The sequence below is a fragment of the Clinocottus analis genome, unplaced genomic scaffold, assembly GCF_023055335.1.
Source record: "Clinocottus analis isolate CAN_PGR_092001 unplaced genomic scaffold, fCliAna1.0.p SCAF_6, whole genome shotgun sequence".
Taxonomy (NCBI): Eukaryota; Metazoa; Chordata; class Actinopteri; order Perciformes; family Cottidae; genus Clinocottus; species Clinocottus analis.
The window spans coordinates 15,467,162-15,490,347 of NW_027176218.1; the positions used below are offsets into that span (position 1 = coordinate 15,467,162).

Sequence of the window (23,186 nt, forward strand, 5' to 3'; positions counted from 1 at the left end):
CCACAGTGCATTCCAATCACACATTTTCTGACACTTTATAGGCTGAATAATCAATTGATTATTTGAAAGTAACAACATCAGCCCTAACTGAATAATCCTCCTCTCTGACTGCTGGTCTTATACAACTGTTGGGGTTCATGTTCCCACACAACATTCCCATTTAATGGTAACTTTGACGTGACTATAACTCATGAGCCAGTGCTCGAAAGAGCAACACGCTACAGTGCATAGCTGCAGAGCAGAACACACTTTATAAAGGCGGACAGAAAAGCTTTCACACCCCTGAGGTTTTTCTTTGGTGACAAAGTTGTTAGTGTAGTCAGTATAGCTCAAGGTGACAGAGCAGACTGAGGAATCGCAGCTTCCAGTTTAAGCTAGGTTCTTCTGCACGACAGCCTCACAGGACTGTCACTGAGTGTGTTTGCCTCTCCACTTTTGGTCTAATAATTAGCATAATAATGTTGGTGGTGTTTTTTGGCTTCTTTTAAAGAAGGACTTCTTTTTTTCATGAGAAACAAAACTTTTATGAGCCCAACCTTCAACAGAATTTTTGTAAGACTAATAGTTTACACTCAGCCATGCTAGCGGCTTTGTGGGACAATGCTAATATGCTGATGGTTAGCAGGTGTCATACACCGTAGGCACAGCTACAGGGGCATTTTGGGGATCAGTGTCTTGCCGAAGGACACAACGACATGGGCTAGCAGAGCCGGGGATCGAACCGCCGTTCCGCTGTGGAGATGTGGTGTGAAGGACGACCCTGCTTAACACTGAGCCACAGTCGCCCATAAACCAAAGAATTGAACACGTTTCAATTTTGACTTGATGACAGGATTAAAAGAAAAGGAATCACCAAAGTTGTTACAATTCAGGCTGATGAGAGCATGAACGTTTGGAGAAAAATATTCATGGCAATCGATCAAATATTTAAATGTAGACCAAAATTGTAGTCGGACAGACAGGGAGACGGACAGATGACGTTGAAAACTGAAGGATCGGAGGATAGCCTACTATAAAAACATACAAACATATAACAATAATGTTTGTATGTAATAAACACACATTTTTAAATGTGGTAGTACGAGAAAGCATCTATGCCTGCAGCACAAAGACACAATGGGACGAGCTGGGAGTGTAATGTGTCACAGAGGCAGTTAATGTTTGAATCTGATTATTGAATGTCCAGTAAACAACAGGAACACAGAGCCTTGTAGGAAGCAACAATATGTTGTCCTGTTTAAAAAGAAAAGCTCCACATGTTGGACACACACACTGACACGCGAGGGCAGACAATGAAGCCGAAGCATGTGACTGTGTCAACGACGCAGAGCTGTTACACACCAATGATGATACTAATGGTCAGGAGCAATGGAGGTGTAACCTAATGCCAGCACTATGGCATCTGTTTGCATCTCTACATTCATCAGCGGAGTCACATTTGCTTGCAGCTCAAGAAATATGTGCTTACCTCCTTCTACCACAGGGAGACTCATATTTTTGATGTTGGCTGTGGGACAGCCAACACCCAGAGAGGGCGTTTTAAAATCAGGGAATGAAAGTGTATGAAAAGTGATTCATTAGACTTTATACAACAATAAGCACTCGATAGTTCACTAATCTCATGTAAAAGTAAACATGGGGATAGAGCAAGAACTGAGAAGCCCATCAATCTTTGTGTCATCTGTGTGTGTGTGTGTGTGTGGTCTGTGCAGAGAGATGTGGTGTGAAGAAGCTGAGGATCTCACCTCCCAGTGACACTCACCGATGAAGAGGATGGGGAAGGTGATGAAGAGGAGAAAGACATGTGGCACCACATTGAGCGCATCCAGGAAACAGCCGTTATTCAGAACCCCGCTGTCCACGTTGTAGGCCATCGAGTTATTCTCGTTCCCACAGAACGCCAAAGACATGGTGGAACCGGGACTCTGCTGGGAACCCGCCAGAAGAAGAGGAAGAGGAGGAAGAGGAGGATGGGAGGACCAGAAACAGCGGAGAGGCAGAGATTTTAAATAGAGCCTCTCAGAGCATGACGTCTTTTCAAAGGGAACACTGGGGGCTTCTTCAGCAGATAATTCCCAAAGTGACCTCCTTCCAGCTCCCTCTCGAATGCAGCTCCCAAATATCGGACCTGATGAAAAAGAGGAGACAGGCGGGGAGTCGGAAGGAGGGAGATGAGGGTCAGCGGCAGTCACAGTCCAGAGCAGCAGCTCTCGCTCCTTTCCAGCAGACTAAGCTGCTTTCCCGGCCATGCTGGTAAGAAACATCTGTATCCCGTCTGCCCGCAGTCTCCAGACATCCTCTAAAAGTGAAGCTTCACTTTGCGCTGCACCGCTCCAAGCAAATGCAGTCAGATCGGCATGCTCCCATACACACACACACACATAGCGGGAGCAGCGGTGGCATTCTGCAGTGCACCTGCTATTCTGGTCTCGCTGCAAACCAATGCTCAAAGTCGACCTTGGAAGACGAGAGCAGAGTGGGTAAGACTGTGCGCTACAGAGCCACTGAAGGTAGAGAGGAGCAGTAACTGATGAAGAGAGAGAGGAGGGAGAGGAACAAGGAGAGGGCTACAGCTGCTGAGTGAGCAGCGCAAGCGTTGTATACACATATGAAGCGTGAGCAAGCGCTCTAATCTAAATCCCAATGCCACGTTTTCAGGAATTACATAACTCTACCCCTCAGTCATGTATTACTTTAGTTCACGTTATATCTCTCAGAGCACTAAAAAAAGAAAGGACACAACAGGGATTGAATACATATGCTGTATACATAGAATATGAATGAATTCCTGTGATGGATGCATTGTGCGTCCAGTCCCGCCGTGAGAGCTCTCGCTGCAGCCAATGGCAGCCGACTTGCTCAGAGGGATCAGCAAAAAGCCACGTGTGGGCAGATTTTGATAATCCATGAATCCACAGGACAGACCTTTTCTTACTGGTTAAAGTGATTTATGATTAATATAATCCACGCCATTGTGACCTTCACATTACAACAGGAAGATTATATGTAATGAGCAGTTTACACACAAAGATATGTGCCGAGGTGCATTTAGGTAACCAATTATTCATAATGTAATTCCTAAATTGTTATATAAATATGGTTCTGTGCTTGAAATACCATTAGCTAGATGGAAACCCAGATTCATGAAAGCAAAACTAAAATACTTGTGCTCTTGATACACTTGAAAGAGGCTGTTTTTTTTAAACTTAACTCATTAGATGTTGTTGTCCATTAAATGTCACTGAACTGTTACTAAAGTATAACATTATGTTATGTATGTCTACTGCATTTTGTTGATGACTTGAGATTCTTTTTACTTTTCCAATGTGCATTGTTATAGCAGCATTTAAGAAGCTGTTGTATGGAAACTACGCAGTTCTGAAATAAATTGAAGGTCATCGAAGATGAACAGTTCATAGCAACCGCAGCCACGTCCTGTATCTTCTTCCTGTCATGCATTAATTATCTCCTTATTATGATGACCAGACTTACACCAGCTGTCCATAAACAGTGAAGCGATACATGAGGGTTTAAATTAAGTCAAGGAGAGGAGTATTTTCACTAACAACTGTAATCTGTTAATTAAAATGGCACAGCAGACCAACCAGATGTCATGTCAGCGTGGGTTTCACCAAGTAAATGAGACTAGATCTTGGACAATAAAGTCTTGGAATATACTGTCAGCATCGATGCCTCAAAGTAACAGTTGTATCAGGCACTGTGTCTGTATTAGGATTTTTTTTTCACAGCTAGGACAACTGGCAGAGCTACAGTTCTTTGGTGGCCTAGATCTGAGATAGACACTTTCTATCACGAGATTGCCCGGGGAGAGTTGAAGCTTCAGTGTGTGTAGAAAGGATAAGAATATGTAGAAGAGGCAAGGCCATTCATAAAGACACCCAGAAAGAAAAGAAGGGTTAGTTGCTGCGGCGGCTGACAGCAAAGATAAAGAACAAGGCATTCCTAAAATCATTTAATATATTACAGCCCCAAATATTACCTCATTATGTCTGTTACTGTCATATCTGTACAGATACAGATGCCAAATAAATATATAACATATGACTGTGTGTGTGTGTGTGTGTGTGTGTGTGTGTCATGCACAGTGATGATTTCATCTGTGGGAGTAAAGTGGGGTTGAGAGGTGAATGAGGAATCATGCCTTGATCTCTACATCTATCTTGTCGGTCTCTCTGGCTCACTCAAATGAGGAGAATGACAGAGAAGAAGGAGTAGGAAGAGGAGGAGGAGGAGGTGTGGGTTGCCCTCAAACTCATCTTTGAGAAAATGTTAACCATCTGGCTGTGACAGCGTGTGAATACCACAATGTAACAGCCCAGCCGCAAAAAAACATACATATTATTTCACACTCCCACATAATTAGACTCTATGGATAACTCCCAGTAATTTATTACTCCATTACAGCAGACGCGTGGTTTATTTCACTATAACTGTGATCACTAACACAATTAGATAAGCCAGCCCTTCTGTAAAATGCAATGTAAACATGTGTAAGTCGGTGTGGATAGTTGTTTTTTTTTCCGCCCATGTGTAATTGAGATCCACTTCATGATGTCAATACAAACAACCCTCTAATGCTATGCTATCCCGTGCATGACATGCTAACAAAGCAGTGCAGCCTACCGTTGAAAGTGAGAGTGCAGCGGTGAGACCAGGTGACACAACCACCAGCACTTACCGGTTTGTATCGTGAGATCATTGCGTTTCACCAAACACTCTTCAATACCGCCACATCAGTCGCGTGGAATTCAATAAAGAAAAAAAGGTTTTAAAAAGAAAAAATACTCTCTCTCTCTCTCTCATGTGTTCAGAGAGTGCGTCCGACGTCTCGCTGTCCCACTTTGTGTTTGAACCGTCCAACCGCAGGCGGCGGGTTAAGAGCGGAGGCCAGGAGCTGTCCACGGTGCTGAACCCGGGTACCGAGGAGGAGGAAGAGGAGGAGCAGCTTGGGGAGAAGAAGGCAGGTCCTCCACCCAAGACCACCTTTGGTCTCAGTCATGAACCGTCGACGGTCGGGTGACGGTGACAGTTGGCGCTCCACAAAACACACAACTGCGGTCGATGCGACGCTGAAACGCGCAGCAGACAGCAGTCACGTATGACATGCTGCGGAGTGGAGCACTGCGCGCAGGGCTTACGCAACAATGGAGCGGGATGCTGCACAGCGATGCACGCACACACGTATAACATTGCATGATGCCTGTCTCTGCATTTGTGTTGTTGTTTTCAGATAACCTAAAGTGTACATTCACCGGAATACACTCGCGCAAACTAATTTAAAAACAGAATTAAGCCTATCTGATGGTGTCCGGGTTTATTCAAATCCGAAACACAAACACAGCTGGGATTCCCTCACTCGGCGGGTTGCTTGACATTCAAGAAGGCGCACCATTGCCCCCTGTGGAAATTTAATTAAAAAACGGTATGGCTCCCCAAGCTCAAAGTTAATCGATAGAGAGGCGGTGAAAACGGCCGATAGGGAAGGGAAAGGAGGTGATCAAAGAAAGCTAAAGTTCAAGTTTCTTGTAAATTAGTTGCATATTGTTACACTTTTAAAACGACAAAAAAAAAAAAATCATATCTTAATAGCTAAGAAACTTTTTTCAGGGAGTCAATTGCGGACATAAAATCATGAGTTGGCTTAAAATAGATTATATTACAATAGACAACACCCACCTGGTAACGTGAGGATGAAAAACTCGTAGAGGGAGCAGACAATCTGTATGCAACACAAAATCAATTCTCTGATAACGAGCAGTTGGGCTTTGAAAATAACGATGTTGAGTGCTGATACTGACTACAGTCGGCCTGTTTTAATGTGCTCTTTATTGTTATACAGACAAATGAAACACACATCTGAAAGAAACAATCAGCATGTCTGTGTGAGCTCAACAATGTACAGGCTTGACAGAGTAGAGGAAAATTACTGGAGACGACTGATTATTGACTGGATCATCTTTGAACAAATCAAGACAGTGAGGATGCTTATTTACTGCATGGTGTCAATCTCTTCATACATGACACAAGGCTTAAAAAGATACTATAGTAATGCTAAGTATAACAAAACACCATCTTTAGCTTGACGGTGAATTCTGAAGGAATTATCGACGATGAAAAACTTCTTCATCAGCGTGATTTTCTTGGCCGTCTGGTGATGAGACTAGAAGAATGTTCTGCAGGGGGAAGAAAGAGGAATTAACATGTGAAATAAGAATGACAGTAAACCGGCTGTACTTTGTTAACCAGAAAGGTTTCATGAGGAAAACTGTGCTTGGTTTAAATCACTACACAGTAAACACAACAGACCAACACACATGCAGGTGAGTTTTATAATGAAAAATAAATAATGAGAACTTTGACAAAACCAAAGTTGTCTTGTGTTTTCTTGAAAATTAAAACTGCAAACCCCACTTCTTGTTAATCTTCATCATTTCAACCGAAAACATAACCCTGATCAAACCCTGTGAACAGTTGTACTGTAACAGAGGAGGAAACCCCGCTACAGTATCAACCGGTGCCACTTGAAGTGTCTATGGATGTCAGAACATGTAACAGTCCCGGGGAACAACATCAATCCGAACAACTGCTGAAGGCTGACAGGATGCCTGAGCTCCTTTTATGAGTCGACCATGACCTGACAAGGCAATACCACAGAGGCCACTAATGTACACACGGGTTTATGAATGGCTCACTGAGGCGAGATTTGGCAGATATATGGTGGGATGGGTCACTGATTGCATTAGTTGTTGTCAATTCACTCAAACAGCACAGCTGTATCGTGGAGCACGTTTCAGAAATAAAGAAACATCGCCCTGAGGCATTCTTCAAATAGAAAAACTGCATACTAGTATACGCTGTATACATTCACTGTCACGCTAGCGTTCCTTTCGAATAGCCAATCTGTGACAGCAGTACACACATCTGATCGTTTGACAACGACGAGGGGGAAACAAATACCAAAATGCTCTGCTTGTTTCTTCTGATTGACAGGGAGACTGTCACATGTGCTCAAGAACAAAATAGGGGGCCAAACAAGAACAAATGTCACACCAAACATCCCATCTGCAGAGAAGAGGAGGTTTAAAGACTAAGTCGATTACCAGGACGAGGGTGAGGTGGGAGGGCTAGTGCTGAAGGAGGTAGCCGTGTCTGTACAGTGTTGCACTGCCTTCAAACACCTTTCTGTTCGCAGTGGGACTGAATGATGCTGACTTAGGGCTGCTTACACGTGCACACATAGACAGACACACAAGCCACACTGTCATTAACTGTAAACTACTGGGCCCGTTCCATTAGATTATGGCCTAAATTATAACATAAATATGCCAGATGTGCTTTTGAATAATAGACATATGATGCAAAAATGTATTATACATGAACATAAGTAATTTATCAGGTATGCTTACACTTCATCTTCATATTCTTTCGGAGGGGAAACAGCAATCACAACATCAATCCAGTCCTAAAAAAGGTAAAAATATTTATTTATTTTTTTCACTCGACTGGATCAATAGAAAATATGACGGCTGAAAATGTTCAAAAGTGTGTGAAAACAACGAGCATAAACATAAACCCAGGTTGAAGTGATTTTTGTCAAATCAATAAAACACCTTGTTGTCGCTGCGAGGGTAAACTGGAGATTTCTTTAAAAAAAATAAAAATAAAAAAGGCAAGCATGGTATTTAATTTGACTTTAATCCGAGTCCTACCCCTCCACTATTCCAGGCCCGAGCCAGAGAGTTTTGTCCCTCAGTCAATGTGGCATCGATCAGGATCTTCCCATTGACAGCCATAAGTTCATCTCCGGGTACAACACCACCTACAAAGAGAGACATTGGAGATGTCGAAACATGTTGATTCACAACAGTGACACACAGAGAGTGAGTGCCAGGACCAGCTGCAGAGATAAATATAGTCTGCGTGAAGAGACGCTCACAAACTTGAATTGATTTCAGTAAACAAGTAAACCATTAACTTGTTGTCCCCCACAGAGCAGCGTGTGTTGTAGGAGGAGCACATTTATAGATTGCATCTTAACCATATGCCCACGGGTACGTCAGCAAGTTCATATCTGAACATATAAAATGAACTGACCGTGCTGATCTGCAGCGCCACCTTCATACACAGAAGATAACACCAACTTTCCCAACGGAGAGTCTGCGCCTCCCTCCAGAGCAATGTCGAGCTGTCCAGTCTGAGGCACAGTGAACAAAAGCATCACCACCGCCAGTCACGTTTCAGAATATCTCACTTCAAATGTGATTTGCAGGATTTGCTCATCAATAAAGTGAGTTATCTGAAGTGAAGGCGGAAGATGCAGCGCAGTACCTTCTTGATTCTCAGGAGTCTCACATCTCGCCCGTCTATCTGGTCCGAGGAGAACTAGCAACAGAGAATGGATGGAAGACGGTAAAAGCAGAAAACAACATTGCAGTTGCATAAATAAATGGAGACGCCAACATGAAGAACGGCGTTCTTCTCTGAATCGGTGTAGAGCAATGTTAAGTAAAAACAAGAGACTTAGAATACCCTTTGGGAGTTATTAACCACGTATTGTATAAGTTATGAGAGAATTGTTCACTTCAGGAAAATGATTGTTTGAATTAAACAAGCAGTTTTTTGTGTGAATATGAGATATTTCCAATTACAAAAAGTCTAATCGACTATATCTGCCTCCCTAGGAGTTAGCTTATTTAGACTTTTCGATAACTTGATTCAAATAACGTAAAGTTACGTATTATTATTCATTTTTCAACTTGTTGATGTTGTTGTTGTTGTAGTTCTAAGGTGACTTTGGTATAACATCATTCACAATGCTTGCCATGGGAATACAAAATGGTATAAGCTAATCTAATATGATGGTAAATTGATCCTAGCGACGCAAAAGTTTTACATTTCTAGTTAGAGCTGAAAACGCTTTCATTTTAAACTGCAAACGATATCAAGCATACAATACCATGGAGTACGGATCAAAGCCTTCCTCGTATTTCTGAAATCCCTGAAAGAGAATTAACATGTAAAGTTTTTCATTAAAATGGATCGACATGTTAATGAGGGTTTAACAAACCAGACGAAATGACAGAATATAAGAAACTAAGAACTCTCAGTAAAGGTCAGCTGGTCAGATTTCCTTTGACAACCACTTTTATATTCAAACTTGATTACCATCCTGATCAATGCAAACCACGAAGACACAGAGTCGCTTTCAAAGTCTCCCACTTATGTTCAATAATGACAAGCATAGTAACGGGAACACTGAGCACACGGAGAGTAATTCCTAATCATTCCTCCCAAAGACGGCAGCAAATTAACTTAAAGGAAGGAAACAGAACAAAGGGCATCACATTAATCTACGAGCCATTCCTCTCTTTGAAGAATATTCATTTCCTGTTTTGACACAAACATAAAGCATGTCATTTTAATTTGTACTTGTTGTGGCTGGAGAAAGCAGTTGAAATCAAGCCAAACAATTTATCTGATGTGGCATTTGGAATAATAGATACGATTCATCTAATGAGACGGATGCTCTCTGTCTCTGAGCAAAGTGGACAAGAAAAGGTTAAACAACCACGTTTCATTCTTCCCGCGTTGCACACTGGACCACCCAATGTAAAAAAGACAGATTACAACCACATGAAGGACAGCCATGGACGTACAAAACCAATAACAGCAGTAAGACTGTGACACACACTCCCACACTGCATGTTCACAATGCTATTGTGTGCTCCAAATGAATAGACATGCTCTCATGTACAAGCTACACAAATGGACCTTAAGGCAGTGATGCAGCCTAAAAAGAGAGGACGAAATAAAAGACGACATGAGAGATGCACGAGGAAACCAGATGTGCTGAGCATGTGCAGAAAGGAATGAAGAAAATGAATAGAGGTGGTGTATATGAATTACTTGTCGTTTGCTGTTTGATTTAAAAGAAGAGTTGAAAGGCACCATCCGTTTCAGCATTTCCGGAGGCTGAAACACAAGAACAGGTATCAGCTTAAGCCAAACATATAAAAACAAACACATCCCTCACTGCGATGCTGGAATCGTGTTTGCTGCTCCGCCACACCCGGAAACAGTTTAGTGCGGTTCACTAGTGTGTACCGTTGACCTGCTGTAACCACACTACAACATGATATCACGGTGTACTGACACACCATAGAGGACACTGCTACACCACAAGGTGAGGAGGTAAACCCCTGGAGGGAGAGTCAACCATGCTACACAACTCTCGGGATAAGCAAAAACACGAAGATAAGTGTCGTGACTCAGACCGGCTGCTTTATTTATATGATTCTCAACACACCCCATGAAAAGATCAAAAGCAAAATTAGACTAGACTTCCCTTTCATGTCTGTGGCACTGATCCCCTCTCCCTTTTGTTCCTACTAAAGATGCAATTAAAAAAAAAAAACGTAAACTGACGTATCAATCAGGTTGTTTTTTTTATTATGAAACAGCTGGCCAGGCTTGTTAGTGGATCAGTTCAATGCCAATTTGGTATTTTCATGGCATTTGTTAACAATAAGAGAAATCCAGACTGTTGAGACCCTCATCCAGAACATTTACATTATTTGGCCCTTTTTCTCCAGGCCGATGAAGCCCTGTGACCAACAGGAATCCTGTTAATATTACAGCATATGGTGCGCCACAGTCCTTTGGTATATAATACGGTACACAATAATCAGTACAGTTGTGTGCTGCGACAGTGTAGACTACTCGCCCGACGATTGTGGTGAATCTTATCAGGGGAAAGTGATGATGATTCAAGGCGAGCTTTTTGACAGTTAGGAGAGATAGTCTAATAACCTCAGATTGGCTTTCCGTGAAACAGCTGTGAGAGCCTGGAAAACTCACCCCGGACTCGGAAAAGAGGGAGAGAGGAATCTCTCGCCCAGATGATGGTAAGCTGCGTCTGATGTCTGAATGTTTAATGACCCTATTTCATTGACTCAGAAAAGGTATGTGGTGGGAGCAAAGTATTGTCGTGAGCTGTGTTTCCTACCAGGCCATCAGAACGGAGCGCAGGTCTGAGTGGATCTGGTCGGTGGGTTTGGGACTGTGGCAGCATGACGGGTTTGGACATGACGGGGACCATCTGACGCCTTTGGTTGGGGGGACTAGGAGCTAGTTGCTATTGGGGAGAGACCATGTTTCCATGTTTGGATTCTACCAGTATGTTCATTTTACAAAAAACCATCTTGTTTTGGGAGGATTTGTCAAATGTATAAAAGGTCATGGGGTTGCAAAACTTCAATCGGATTTTTACAGAAGGTTACTCACCAAGGGTGTGCTTGAATTGGAAATGCGACTGGCATGGGAGGTTTTTCTCATTACCTGAACCACAGTAAAATAAAATAAATGTCTTACCCCCTCTGGCACAGACAGAGCGCTGCAGCAATATCAATGCGACACACCTCATGAGATCGAACAGCATGGCTGCGGTTTCAAAATCATTCAATGCGTGACCCATTGGATGACATGCAAATGTCCAAACAAACGCCAGCACACACATTCAAATAATAAATAAAAATCAGCTCCTCTCACGAGCAATAACATGCTACTTTCATCACCTCCACACACCATGCAACACTCCACTCGATAGATCAAATCCACACAGCAATGCAATGAATCTCCGAATGCCTTTCTCTCCACGAGAAGTAAATTGAAAATCAATGACTTCACAATCCAGTCAGGCTAATACGGTGCATCACTCTCTCTTCATGCATAAAACATCCCGGTACAGAAAACGGAGGGAGCGCATGGACCTTTTAATTAAAGAGAATTGAGTCCTGCAGCCTTGAAAATGCATTAACTACGTGTGCCCCCTCATATTTCTTTCAAAGACTGATGCAACTTTTCACAGATGAAGAAAAATAATCCATGCTATCAATCAGTTCAACAAAGCAACACATACATCATCTCTCTCACACGAGAATGTCTAACCTTTGGACTAGAGGGGTAAGACATTTCACTGGTGTTGGACGAGTAAATCCCTCCTCTTGGCAGATAGCCACCTGCCTCCCACTCGCTCCTGCGCTCTGGAGGACTGGGAGGGTGTTGGATGTGATGATGCTGGCGGTAACCGCCGTGGCTTCCTACTCGTTCTTCTAAGTGTTGTGGTGGTGGAGGTGGTGGTGGTGGAGGTGGTGGAGGGGGAGGAGGAGGAGGAGGAGGGAGTGGCGGATGAGGCTGTGGAGTAGGCTGAGGGGAGGATGGAGGCCATGAGGACTGAGACTGAGGAGGAAAGTGGGAGGATGGTGGGTGAGGGGCTGGGGGAGGCTGAGGCCTGCGCCCCCTGGTGTTCAAGGTAGACGGGGCAGGGGGAGGCTTTCTAGCGCTGGGAGGAGAAGGAGGCCGCCGCTGTGGGGACGCTCCAGACGAGGGAGGGGAGTAGTTGGGTATTGTTGGGTTCAGCTTGGGTGAGAGTGGAGGGAGAGGCAAGGGATGGGGCGGCTGGCCAGTGCCGGCCTGGGTGGGGGCCAGCCTCTTCAGAGGGCCCCTCAGGCTCTGATCCACATCGTCCAGGTTAATGTCATCCAGATCTGTGGTGGCCAGGTGGAGGCCGCCAGGGAAACGCTTCACCTTGGGCATCGTCGTAGGAGAGAGCGGCGGGGAGAGCTTGAAGTCACAATGACATGAAAAATCTTGTGTCAATGCTCTCCTGTTGACCTGAAACACACGTCTAGAAATGCTCTGCAGCAGACGGTTGACTCATTCTCTGTTCTTCTTTTATTCGACATGAACATGTTGACGTTTGAAGGGAAATGACCAATTTGTGCCAAAACATTGCCATGTCCATGTAGAAATAAAAAAAAAAATGGGAATGAGATAATGAATAATAATCATTTTCACACACCTCCTGTACTTTCCTACCAATTTAATTGGTGGTATGAGCAGGTGAATATAAACTCTCCCATGGCAAGCTCCACCGAATGCATCATATAAATCATTTTATTTAAAAATGAAACTGAAAGAAGGGACAAATGGCACACAGTAATGTAAGCCCCACACTCCCTGAAGTGTCCTTTCCTACGTCATTTCACTCCATCACCAACTAAACATGGCAGGAAGGAGGCTCTTCAGCGATGCTTTGCTACTGTATTGGAGCTCAACATATGTAAAACAAGAAAACAATGTTGAGGAGCTCTGAGCACAGAGAGGTTTTGACAGAGGAGGTCTCACTCTGTACCTCTGGGGATTCATTCTCCACACAGGATATCTGCTCCAACCGAGTCTGGCAAAGACGCTCCACCCAGTGTTGCACTTTCTCTGACTCCTCAAGGTCTTCTCTCTCTGTCTCTGAAACCTGGTACAAAGGGACGGCATCGGACAATAGGAATCAGGCCTGTCCACACACATTCACAGGCTCAGCTTTAAAACCGCCTTCATGAATCATAAAACAAACAACATGGTTGCATTTAGTTAAAACCCTGAGAGTAAACGGTGCCATAAATGACGTCATACATATTAAATGGTGTAATCAACATTATTACTTTGTTCGGTATCTATTTGGTACGCCCTCCTTTTCGTACCTCCTGAACCAGACGATTGATCTTAAGTTGCTTCTCTCGTTCATGCATTTCTTCCTTCTCCTTGGCCAGTTTCAGCTCAAACTCCATCTCCTTCTTGTTCTTTCTCTGCTCCTGCAGTGTGTCCGTGTTGGACACTTTCTTCTTTCTCTTCTTCTTTTCTCCTTTCTGAGGTGTCATCAGTTAAAAAAGCAAAGGACCGACAAGTCTGCCACTCCAAACCACGCAGCACGACATGCAGAGACAGCTCGAGGCACCACACAATGTTCGACGGATAAAAGCCCAACAAACAACATTTTGTCTTAGAAATGTTTCGAAAAACAAAAGCTCTGATCTTAAATATGTAACAGCCACTTGTCATGATAACATGAGAACTATTTTTCTTTCACCACACACAAGTCAGGCAGCTGACCGTACCTTGCGGAGTGACGGCAGTTTTCCCTCGTATCGATAAAACCAGCCAAACGCTAAGAACAGAGGTGAACACAGGTCACTCTGTTAAATTACATAGAAGGTGAAAACACAGACTCAGCATACTCCAAGCAGTGCATCTATTACAACGACAACATGACACTAAAGAACCACAACACCCCAAGAGAAAAAGAGACAAAAAGATTAAGCCCACTCCATTAAGGCACTCTGAATAATTACATGGACAAATGCATTGAAGTGATGGAAAATAAAGACAGCTTTCAACAGCTAGACTGGTTGTGTGTCATCATTATTAAGCAGCTTCCAGCAAAAAAAAATGCAATTGGTGGAAATGATACTGAAAACTCTCCCATGGTTATATTCTGGTTGTCAAAGGAAATCTAGCACCAGTCTCAAAAAAAACATCCTCCGACAACAGCTGTGACCATGACAGCTGAGGCTCCAGACTCACTTGTCTGTCCTGATCTTCCTCCTTGTCCTCTGGGAAGGAGCTGGCTTCATCGGCTTAGAGGAGAGGCCATAAAAGCAACAAAGCACACAGGAGTGACAGGAAGAGACAGAGAGCGTGCGTAAGAAAGGAGGAGGGGAGATGTTGTGAAACCCAGGCAAGAGTAACTTCTACAAATCTAATGTTTAGAAGAAAAGTAAATATGTAGGCTGAGGAGTAAATAGAGGATTCATGCACTTCAGGGCTGGTTCAGGTGTCCTTACGAGAACTCTTGGACTTGGTGGTTTTTGACTCGTGCGGTGCTGGTGATGGGCTCTTTGGAGTTCGGGGGCTCTTTGGACTTTTGGGCCTCTCTTTGGCTCCCCAGTCCTCCTCCCACTCTCGGCTGTGCTTATTCTCCACAGCCTCAAGCCTACAAAGGATGGCAAAACAAGTGACAGTTGTAAGATATTAACATAATAATACTGAATCGGCACTTCAAGGACATAAAAAAAACACAATATCAGTTGTATACTTCTCCATCTCCATTTTATAGCGCTCCTCTTCCTCTGCAGCTTTCTGAGAGATCTCCATCTTCCTCCTGTCAAAACACATGACAGATTTTCTCGATAAAACTGTCCACATAACCTGCGATAGCACATAGGCTATAAATACAGAAAATATGACCTTAATTCAGTTTATAGCGGCTATTGAGAATGTCAGCCTTCAACATGTGAGTCACATTATTTATCCTCAGATATTGCTGGCATCAAAGCGCTGAGAAAACTGAGCGTGTCCTCTGAATTTCCAAACGCATGGAAAAGATGTGCAAAATAATTTAATAACATAAACATGAATCAATATAGTGATGTAACAACAGAGAAATAAAATGTCCTCGGTTAGATGGAAAATCAATGTAGGTTCTGTTTACTTTCTGTGCACCCGATATATTAAGATGCATGTTTGTGAAGCAGACGCCTATTTGACAGGCACATTGTCTTTGTTCACACATACAGAGGACTCTGTTTCGCTGTTGTGTTAAGATGGAAGTAATGTCAGTCAGTGCTCTATTGGATTATGACTTTCAGTCGCAGATTAACAATATGTTGGTATTTCCCAAGCTAATTAGACAATCAGAGCACTCCAGCTGGAGGAGGATTTTTGTTTAAGCCATTTCAAAATGTCAGAAAGAACGCTTTTTATGTTTTCTTTAAATCAGTTACTGATCTCATCTTCAGGGTGAGCGCGTAGAGTCTCTGCACGTTTCAAGATTTCAAACTATATACCTCCCACACGTCACAATAGAGACACGACAACGTCAAGACAACTGTTGTGTTTCTACCATGCAACAACGGGGTAAAGGTTTTGGCTGTTGGCTCACTGCTTCTCCTTCTCCTGCTGCTCCTTCAGGATTTTGTTGGTTTCCAGCGCCACTCTCTTCTGGTGCATCAGCTCCTGCCTATCCAGCTCCCTGCGGGCCTCCACTGCCAGACGCTCCTCATCTGTCATGAACAGCTCTCTGCCCTGAGAGGCGATAACAGCCAGAAACAAGGATCAGGGAAAGTTAGTGGAAAGCAAGCATCGTCAAACATTTTGGGTTCTGGAGAACAGGCAGAGAAACAGTCTCCCTGACCAGGGTGAGAGAAGAAATGACCTTGAAGCCTCACTCAAAACTAAGACACAAGCTATGAAGCATTGACTTACAGTGTGTTAGCAATTTCTATTTAGTATACAATGACTATTTATGTGCCAGAACAAATGTGTATTAAATATGTACAAGAAATGCTGTACTGATACATTCCCAAATGTTTACTGTGGCAGGGTTCCCTGTTTATGCAGATGAAATAAGTAAATGCATTATAGAGGCATCAATGAAAACCATAAATAAGAGGAGACGACTTGTCTCGCCGTCACCGAGTCCCGAGGCAAACAACCTGCCAAGTGACTTTGCCGATGATAAATGTTGCTCCTGCAGACAGCTGGGCTGAGGCAATGTGGTAATGTGATGTCTCCTAAACAGACTGGCAGATTACTCTGTGTGGTGCAGGAATGCAAAGGGGATAGGGAAGTGTGTGTTCCCACAATGTATAAAAGATAATCCCTTACTCTCTGAGAGATCTGATTATCCTACATGTTATGATGTGATATCCAACACAATACAAACAATTCATATGCACCATTTAGTTTGGCTATCGCCTCGGTGTCGTCTAGAAACATGGATTCTCTGGGTATCCCTTTGCATGTAAATGATCTGGATGTAATACAAACACTGCCTAAGTGTCACTTTATCTCAGATAATTTTGAAAGGGTTGAGTCCAATAATACTCACAATAGTTATATGTGAAAGAAATTGAGTTAAAAACAGACACCATTTTATTAAATGGTTATAAAATGATCATTTATGGTTGTATTAAAAGGTAATGCCTTGTACTTACAGCTCCTGTCAGGACAGTAATAGTCAAACTCCTGCTGCTCTTCAGGACCCTCACAGCCTGGGAATATAATAACAGAGAACTTCAAATAATGCCCTTTATTTTTAAGATGTATTTAATTAAATCAATGTAGAGTAATACATTAACAGTCACTCTCTGTTAAATACTGGCAAAGAAAACCTCACAAAGGACTTTTTTTTGTCCTGCAAAACCATTTTTTCAGGTAAAATACTTATTTGGCTGTGAATCCAGAGTTCAATGAGCCTCAGCCAAATTAGGGTTTCACAGCCAAAATGGTTTGGCAGTTGAAAAAAAACCTCACAGTTGAAGAGCGTTGAACAAACACTGACAGTCACACAAGTATCGTTAAAGGATTAAAAGGGAAAAAATGTACACAATTGTAAATTATGCTCCAGCTGCCATTATTGGAAGTGGACAAATAATTCAATTATGCTAAATTCACCTCTTTGTGGTCGGCATTGGTGAAATCCACCCCGTTTACCTCTACAATCTGGTCTCCAATCTATATTTTAGGATAAGACAGATGCAGTCAGCAGTAGTAGGTATACACTTATCACAGTAATATTGAATAATTAAATTTGAGCATTCACCTCAAGACCGACTTCGGCAGAAAGGGAGCCTGGCTTCACATTACTGATGTAGATACCAGGTTTCTGGGTTGGACCACTGGAGATGCTGATGCCCATACCCTTGGTACCCACAAGGCTGAGAAAAACCTTCTTCTCCTTGATCTCTTTGCCACCAATAGATGTCAAGCCTGCAATGCTGCTTTTTTTCTCCTGGGGCAGTTACAGAAAGTCCATTAGCTGTCTGCTTATGTGATCAATATGAAGCACCACTAAGCAAAATCTAAATATGCCTCCTACCCCAGACTCAGACACAAACTGGTCGACAAACTGCCACTTGAGGGGTTCATCTGATGAGCTGGAGAAATTTAAAAAAAGGTGAACAAGAACAAAGCAATGTCATTCTGGCACATTAACTCTCCATTTCCCCATTCCAACAGCAGATAGAAACTGTTTCATCAAATTCAGTATCTTACCTTTTCACTGGTATCATCCCCACATCTGCACGGAGGGAAATGAAATCAAATGAATTGAGGCCATTAATATTAAACAATATTCATCAATCATGCGAATGTTGTTTGAAAATGAGTTTGTTTGACGTACGTCTGACTTTGAGTGACACGATCTTCTTTGTCTTGATGAGACTGATAACCTCCTCGTGGATACAGGAGGAGATGGAATATCCATTGATGCGCACAATCTCATCTCCAACCTGTAAATCAAGACTGGATTGGATGCTACGACACCTTCACTTTCAAGACATCAAACACACACACAGTCACTGCTACTCCAAGATTTTACATCCCTGTCTCTTGAATATTTCAGCCACGATATTCTATTCGATAGTCTTATTGATCCTATATGTGTCATACATTTACATTTAGATGTTTTATTCATTGCTATAAAACATTTATGTCAATGTCGACACTGTCATGTGCGACCCTACACACATAAACAAATGCATTATATGGTTATCTGTTTTGCCTCTGTTGTATTGGATACAGAAATAATAACTAACAGTATATGTTTTTAAGTTGAGCATGCAACCTATCTTTAATAATACATACGATAATATTCCTTTGAATGCAGAATAATATGGATGTTAATAATTATTTCTTACCGAACATTTCCATCATACCAGGAGTAATGTTGCCATGACTACCTTCACCTTGAATGGTATGATAAACTATGACTCACAGCAGGTTATTTATTGTATTTAATGTCCATCGGGGTGAAACTGGACCAGTAATGGCAGACATGCAAGCTCTGTAAGAGTTTAAAAAACAAGGTGCTTGCCCCACCTAGTGGATCCTGGTGTTTATTTGATTGACTCGACAGAGACAACAATGGGTCACTTACCTAATCTTCACATTCAAAAATATATTGATCAATGGCACATTATCTACAAAAATACACTAATAAAATACTAATAAAATAGTTGTTATTCATGGAGATGCCATTTAATTGAATAGTATGACAAAAACAAACAGTAACAACACACATGTGCATACCTGAAGACCGACATTCCCGGCCTGACCGTCTTTGACCATCTGTGATATATAGAGACCACTGCCAAACTCCAGCCCCCCTCGGACACTCAGACCCAGCCCATCACGATGAGTCCGATCCAAACGCACCTCTTTCAGCTTCCTACACAATCAGGAGAGAGAAGAAGGTGCAAAACAGGATGTATGAGCCACGGAGGGCGGTTTCAGTTGGAAAACGAGGAGAATACAGATGCTGTGAGCGTGCTCAAGTTATTGTGGTGGGAAATGGTCTTTGTAGGTTGTCATTGCGTAGGCACCGACATTTGCAAAACATACCAGATTTTATACACCAGTACCAGGACATGAGACCATGCTGTGCTCACCGTGACCTCTTTGGGGTGAGCAGGTCGTACTCCACCTGGTGTTTGAGTGGGATAAGAGGTCGGATGGCATCAAACAAGGGCAAGCGCTTTGGTTCATTGATGACCAGCTTCAGGTCACCCACCAATACTGCCAAATCCATTGACCTGAAAGAGGAGGGGAATACAGACCACATTTTATAGTTTAAGGGTTTTTTTTATACACAATTACCTCTGCCAAGTTACAATACAGTACATGAGTACTAGTATTACTAAGGTTCGAAGTAGAAATACAGTGTAAACTACCAAAATGTTTGGTATCTGGCAATAAATGCCAATATGATGCACATTTCAGTGACATCGGCTACATTAAAAACATAATTGATATAAATTAAAGGAAAAAAACTGAAAATATAATAAAATCTGATAAAAACAACAATGTAAATTACACATCAAAACCAAATTGTTTGCTTGTTTTATTAATTTGTCTGTTTCAATCTGAGATATATATATATATATATATATATATATATATATATATATATATATATATATATATATATATTCATTCCTCCACAGAGAACTATACTGCAGAGTTGTCGGTTCCCCATGGTGCTGTTTCAGAGACGTTTGTATCCTGATGAGAATGTAAGTCTGGAGGAAACCTTTACCACTTGTATTGTCATTAGTATCCACATGGCCAGCTTTATAATGCTGAATGGTCAGATTTAGAGATACTGAATAGGACATTGGCTTTAGTCAAAAGTACAAGTAATTCTAACTGACCTCTGATGATCTTATCAGACACAATATTAATAAAGTCCTTTTGTCCCACTTCACATTATATAACTCTTTATCATATATGCAGTAGCATATCCCGTTTTATTACATTTTAAACAACAGTAGAAGTAGATGACTATATAGTGGCCAATGCAAAAACATCCGATTAGCTTACCCAATTCAAAGGAAGCCTAAAGACAACTACAACAGCAATTAAAGCAACAAAGTAAAAGCTACTGTGTAAAATCTGTCCACCTGGCCTCCTCTTTAAATTATTAATAAGTGTCATTTCAGTCCTGCTTGGAGGATGAACATAAAAAGAGCTTTTGTGAATAACTGGCCAGGCTTGTCGGAGCACAGTGGAAACTGATCAGAGGCGGTGGGGCCACAGAGCTCTGGCTCTTTTCAAAGATTAAATGAAACCTAGACCTGAAGCCCCCCCAACCTCGACCCTCTGAGAACAGGCTGTTATTGGAAAGCCTGATGAAGCACACCATTTAATCTGAGGTCTGTGTGCATTATAAATGTGTGTGACAGTATGAAGAGCTTTTAAAAACTAAACAGGCAAAGTTGGTAAGAAGTTAGTAGAAGTTAAGGCACTTGAGCATAATTTGTCCTGCAGCTATCATAGAACAAGAAGAAACTACAGCATCTGAGAACAAATGTAGTCTTTTATCTATTGTCTTTTTGAATGTTTAAAATGCCACATGTATACAGTAGTGTTTTAAGGACACACAGCCATCAATAATGTATTCATGTAGGTATATAGAGGTGGAACTATACAGATGTGTGAGTGACGGAGACAAAACAAAAAAGTAAATGCAATGCTCTCACAGACACGCACACTAAGGCCATGCTGAGAAGTGACAGATGGTACTCACTGGTGATACATGCGAAGGACATCATACAGGTAATCATTCTCAGCTTCATTTTCAATCAGCAACTCCACCTGCAAGGAGAGAAAAACATCTGGTGCCTTCCGTCGTCTCATTGCTGAATCAGAGAAAATGTCAACCCACAGATACACACTGTCCTCTCTCCTGTGGTCCTGTCAACACTACGAGGGGGTGAGCCGACAGTGTGTGCGTCCCGTGTGTGCGTTGTGTGGTTGTCTGTATGTGTAGGAGTCATACAAACCTGATGGCGGCTCAACTGCAGCAGGATAGTTTTGAGGAAACGCTTCGGCCAATCAGTGATACAACACATTTCACTTCTCCCCTCTGACTAAACTACAAGCTGCAGGCTTCAAACCCAACTGGAGTCGATTTTTTTTTTGAGTGGTAGTTCAAACTGGGCTTTAAGAACGACGAGGCTTCTTGGACTAGAGCAGGTGTAATGAACAGCCCTTCTCTGACCATCAAACCCCTGGGAGGGAATAATGGCAGTCGAGGTGAGGAAAGGCTCCAGTAGGAAGGTCAGCCGTGTCATCTTACATCTCAAATACAAACAGAGGTGAACATTCACACCCAACATTCACACGCATCTCATCTTGAGCAGCGTGTACTCAAACAGTATACGATGTGTTCAAGAGAGAGAGATAGAGAGAGAAAAAACATACAGACATTCAGGCATCTTTATGTGTAAGAATTACAGCATTGTGACTCACTAAAGACCTTTTCAAACCTGACAACTACATCATTTGTAGTTCCTGTTACAATGTTTATTCACTCAAGTAGCTGACAGCAAGTAAACTTGGACCAAAGCTGTAGTCCTAGCAACATAATGGTAATAAAAAGATCTATGGTAATCATAAATGTAAGACTGCACTGCATGGACCATGCTTTGAGGTCGCGGGGGTGTGCGACATAGTCTTTATGACTGTAATAAATTTTGCTCAGCCACTCCTGTAGCCCGAACTGCATGCAGACTTTGGCACCATAAACCAAAGTGCCTGGCACTTTTAAATCAGCATACGAGATAATAATGCAATTCTTCACAAATGTACAGTGAAATTCTGTACACTCCCAACCAGAGAGACACACAGAGACTATGATAATGCCGCAAAAGAAAACAAAGCCTGATTGTGCCATGCTGGTCCCTCAGCCTCTAATTAAACCCGTAAATTGTCCCATCTCTTCCGCTCAGCTGCTCTTCTCTGGACACAATCTACATTATCTAATGCTTGGATGCCCTTTGTGAAGAGCCTGCAATATGTGACACTGCCAGCACAGTTGGCTGTGTGATCGTCTCACACGCTCTGGGGCTGAAAATGCCCTAAACATATCATGTTTCTTTCCTCTGTTATTTTGTTTTCATACTTACCTTTTTAGGCTGTTATGTCCCAACACCAGCCACAAAACACAGTACAATGTGTGCTAAATATATGGAGCCACATGATCTTTTTATTTATTTATCTTGGACCTTAGCTGTATGTTTCCCAGAATACATTTAAGCTTTAAAGGAAAATATATCTACTGCAGCCCAAATCATCTGCATAACTAACAAGAGATCAGAACAGTTGCTGGTATTGTAAGAGCATGACCCTATGATAATAATTTCATCCTGGACAGTCCATGGAAATAAGGGATTTCAGTTGAAATGAGAACCAATTTGTCTTTTAGCACCTCTAGTTTTGTTTATGATGTCTTTATGAGTTTTAAGTTTGGGAACACTATTTTATTTTAACATGAAAATGTGTTATTTAAGTTGAAATTAAAGACCATTAGTCTATTAGCACCTTTAGTTTTGTTTATTATGTCTGTGGGCTTTAAGTTAGGGATCACTATTATATTTTAAGCCTAAGCTATTACCACACAATTTAAAATATGTGTTTGACTCATATGCATTCTTTTAGTTTTACTCTCAGAAAAGCATCCTATTTAAAATACATTTGAATTATTTTAACTGTTGTATTTTTTTGTGCGGCTGTCGGCCAGGCCTGTGTCTGCGTAACATCCCACCGAAAGAGACACCTGAGCCAGCGAGGTGACAGCCAGGTGAGGAAAAGGCTTTTTGAGTACAAACGGTATTTGAGTGAAATGTAATCAATATCGCGACAGGACGATGGTTGAAACTTACCTTGTGCCGAAATTCCCGAGCAACTTTACGCTCCATCGCTGCGAGGAGGCAACTAACAGACCGACGAGAGGTCCCGGTTGGCAGGAGTGGACCGGGGTCAGTGCGTCAAGC

At 42.2% G+C, this 23,186-nt stretch overlaps 2 protein-coding genes across 3 annotated transcripts in view; both read right to left on the reverse strand.

Annotated features, from left to right (window-relative positions):
• The window catches only part of abcc8 (ATP-binding cassette, sub-family C (CFTR/MRP), member 8), a 44,222-nt gene extending 42,230 nt beyond the window's left edge, over nt 1-1,992 (reverse strand). For both annotated transcript variants that reach the window (XM_068603187.1, XM_068603186.1), the window contains exon 1: nt 1,763-1,992. In XM_068603187.1, coding sequence (XP_068459288.1) covers nt 1,763-1,910 — 148 coding nt within the window. In that variant the 5' untranslated portion in view covers nt 1,911-1,992. The remainder of the gene's footprint in view (nt 1-1,762) is intronic.
• Nucleotides 1,993-5,864: 3,872 nt separating this feature from the next.
• Nucleotides 5,865-23,172, reverse strand: ush1c (Usher syndrome 1C). The gene is made up of 20 exons (XM_068603017.1): nt 23,076-23,172; nt 20,939-21,006; nt 19,302-19,445; nt 18,943-19,081; nt 18,035-18,143; nt 17,908-17,932; nt 17,732-17,789; nt 17,456-17,644; nt 17,308-17,367; nt 16,848-16,904; nt 15,794-15,936; nt 14,948-15,013; nt 14,697-14,845; nt 14,437-14,489; nt 8,978-9,019; nt 8,350-8,403; nt 8,116-8,215; nt 7,731-7,840; nt 7,428-7,483; nt 5,865-6,194 (listed from the first exon to the last, which is right to left on the reverse strand). The coding sequence occupies exons 1-20, from the start codon at nt 23,109-23,111 to the stop codon at nt 6,182-6,184; spliced, it is 1,671 nt and encodes a 556-aa protein (XP_068459118.1). The 5' UTR covers nt 23,112-23,172; the 3' UTR covers nt 5,865-6,181.
• Nucleotides 23,173-23,186: the final 14 nt, after the last annotated feature.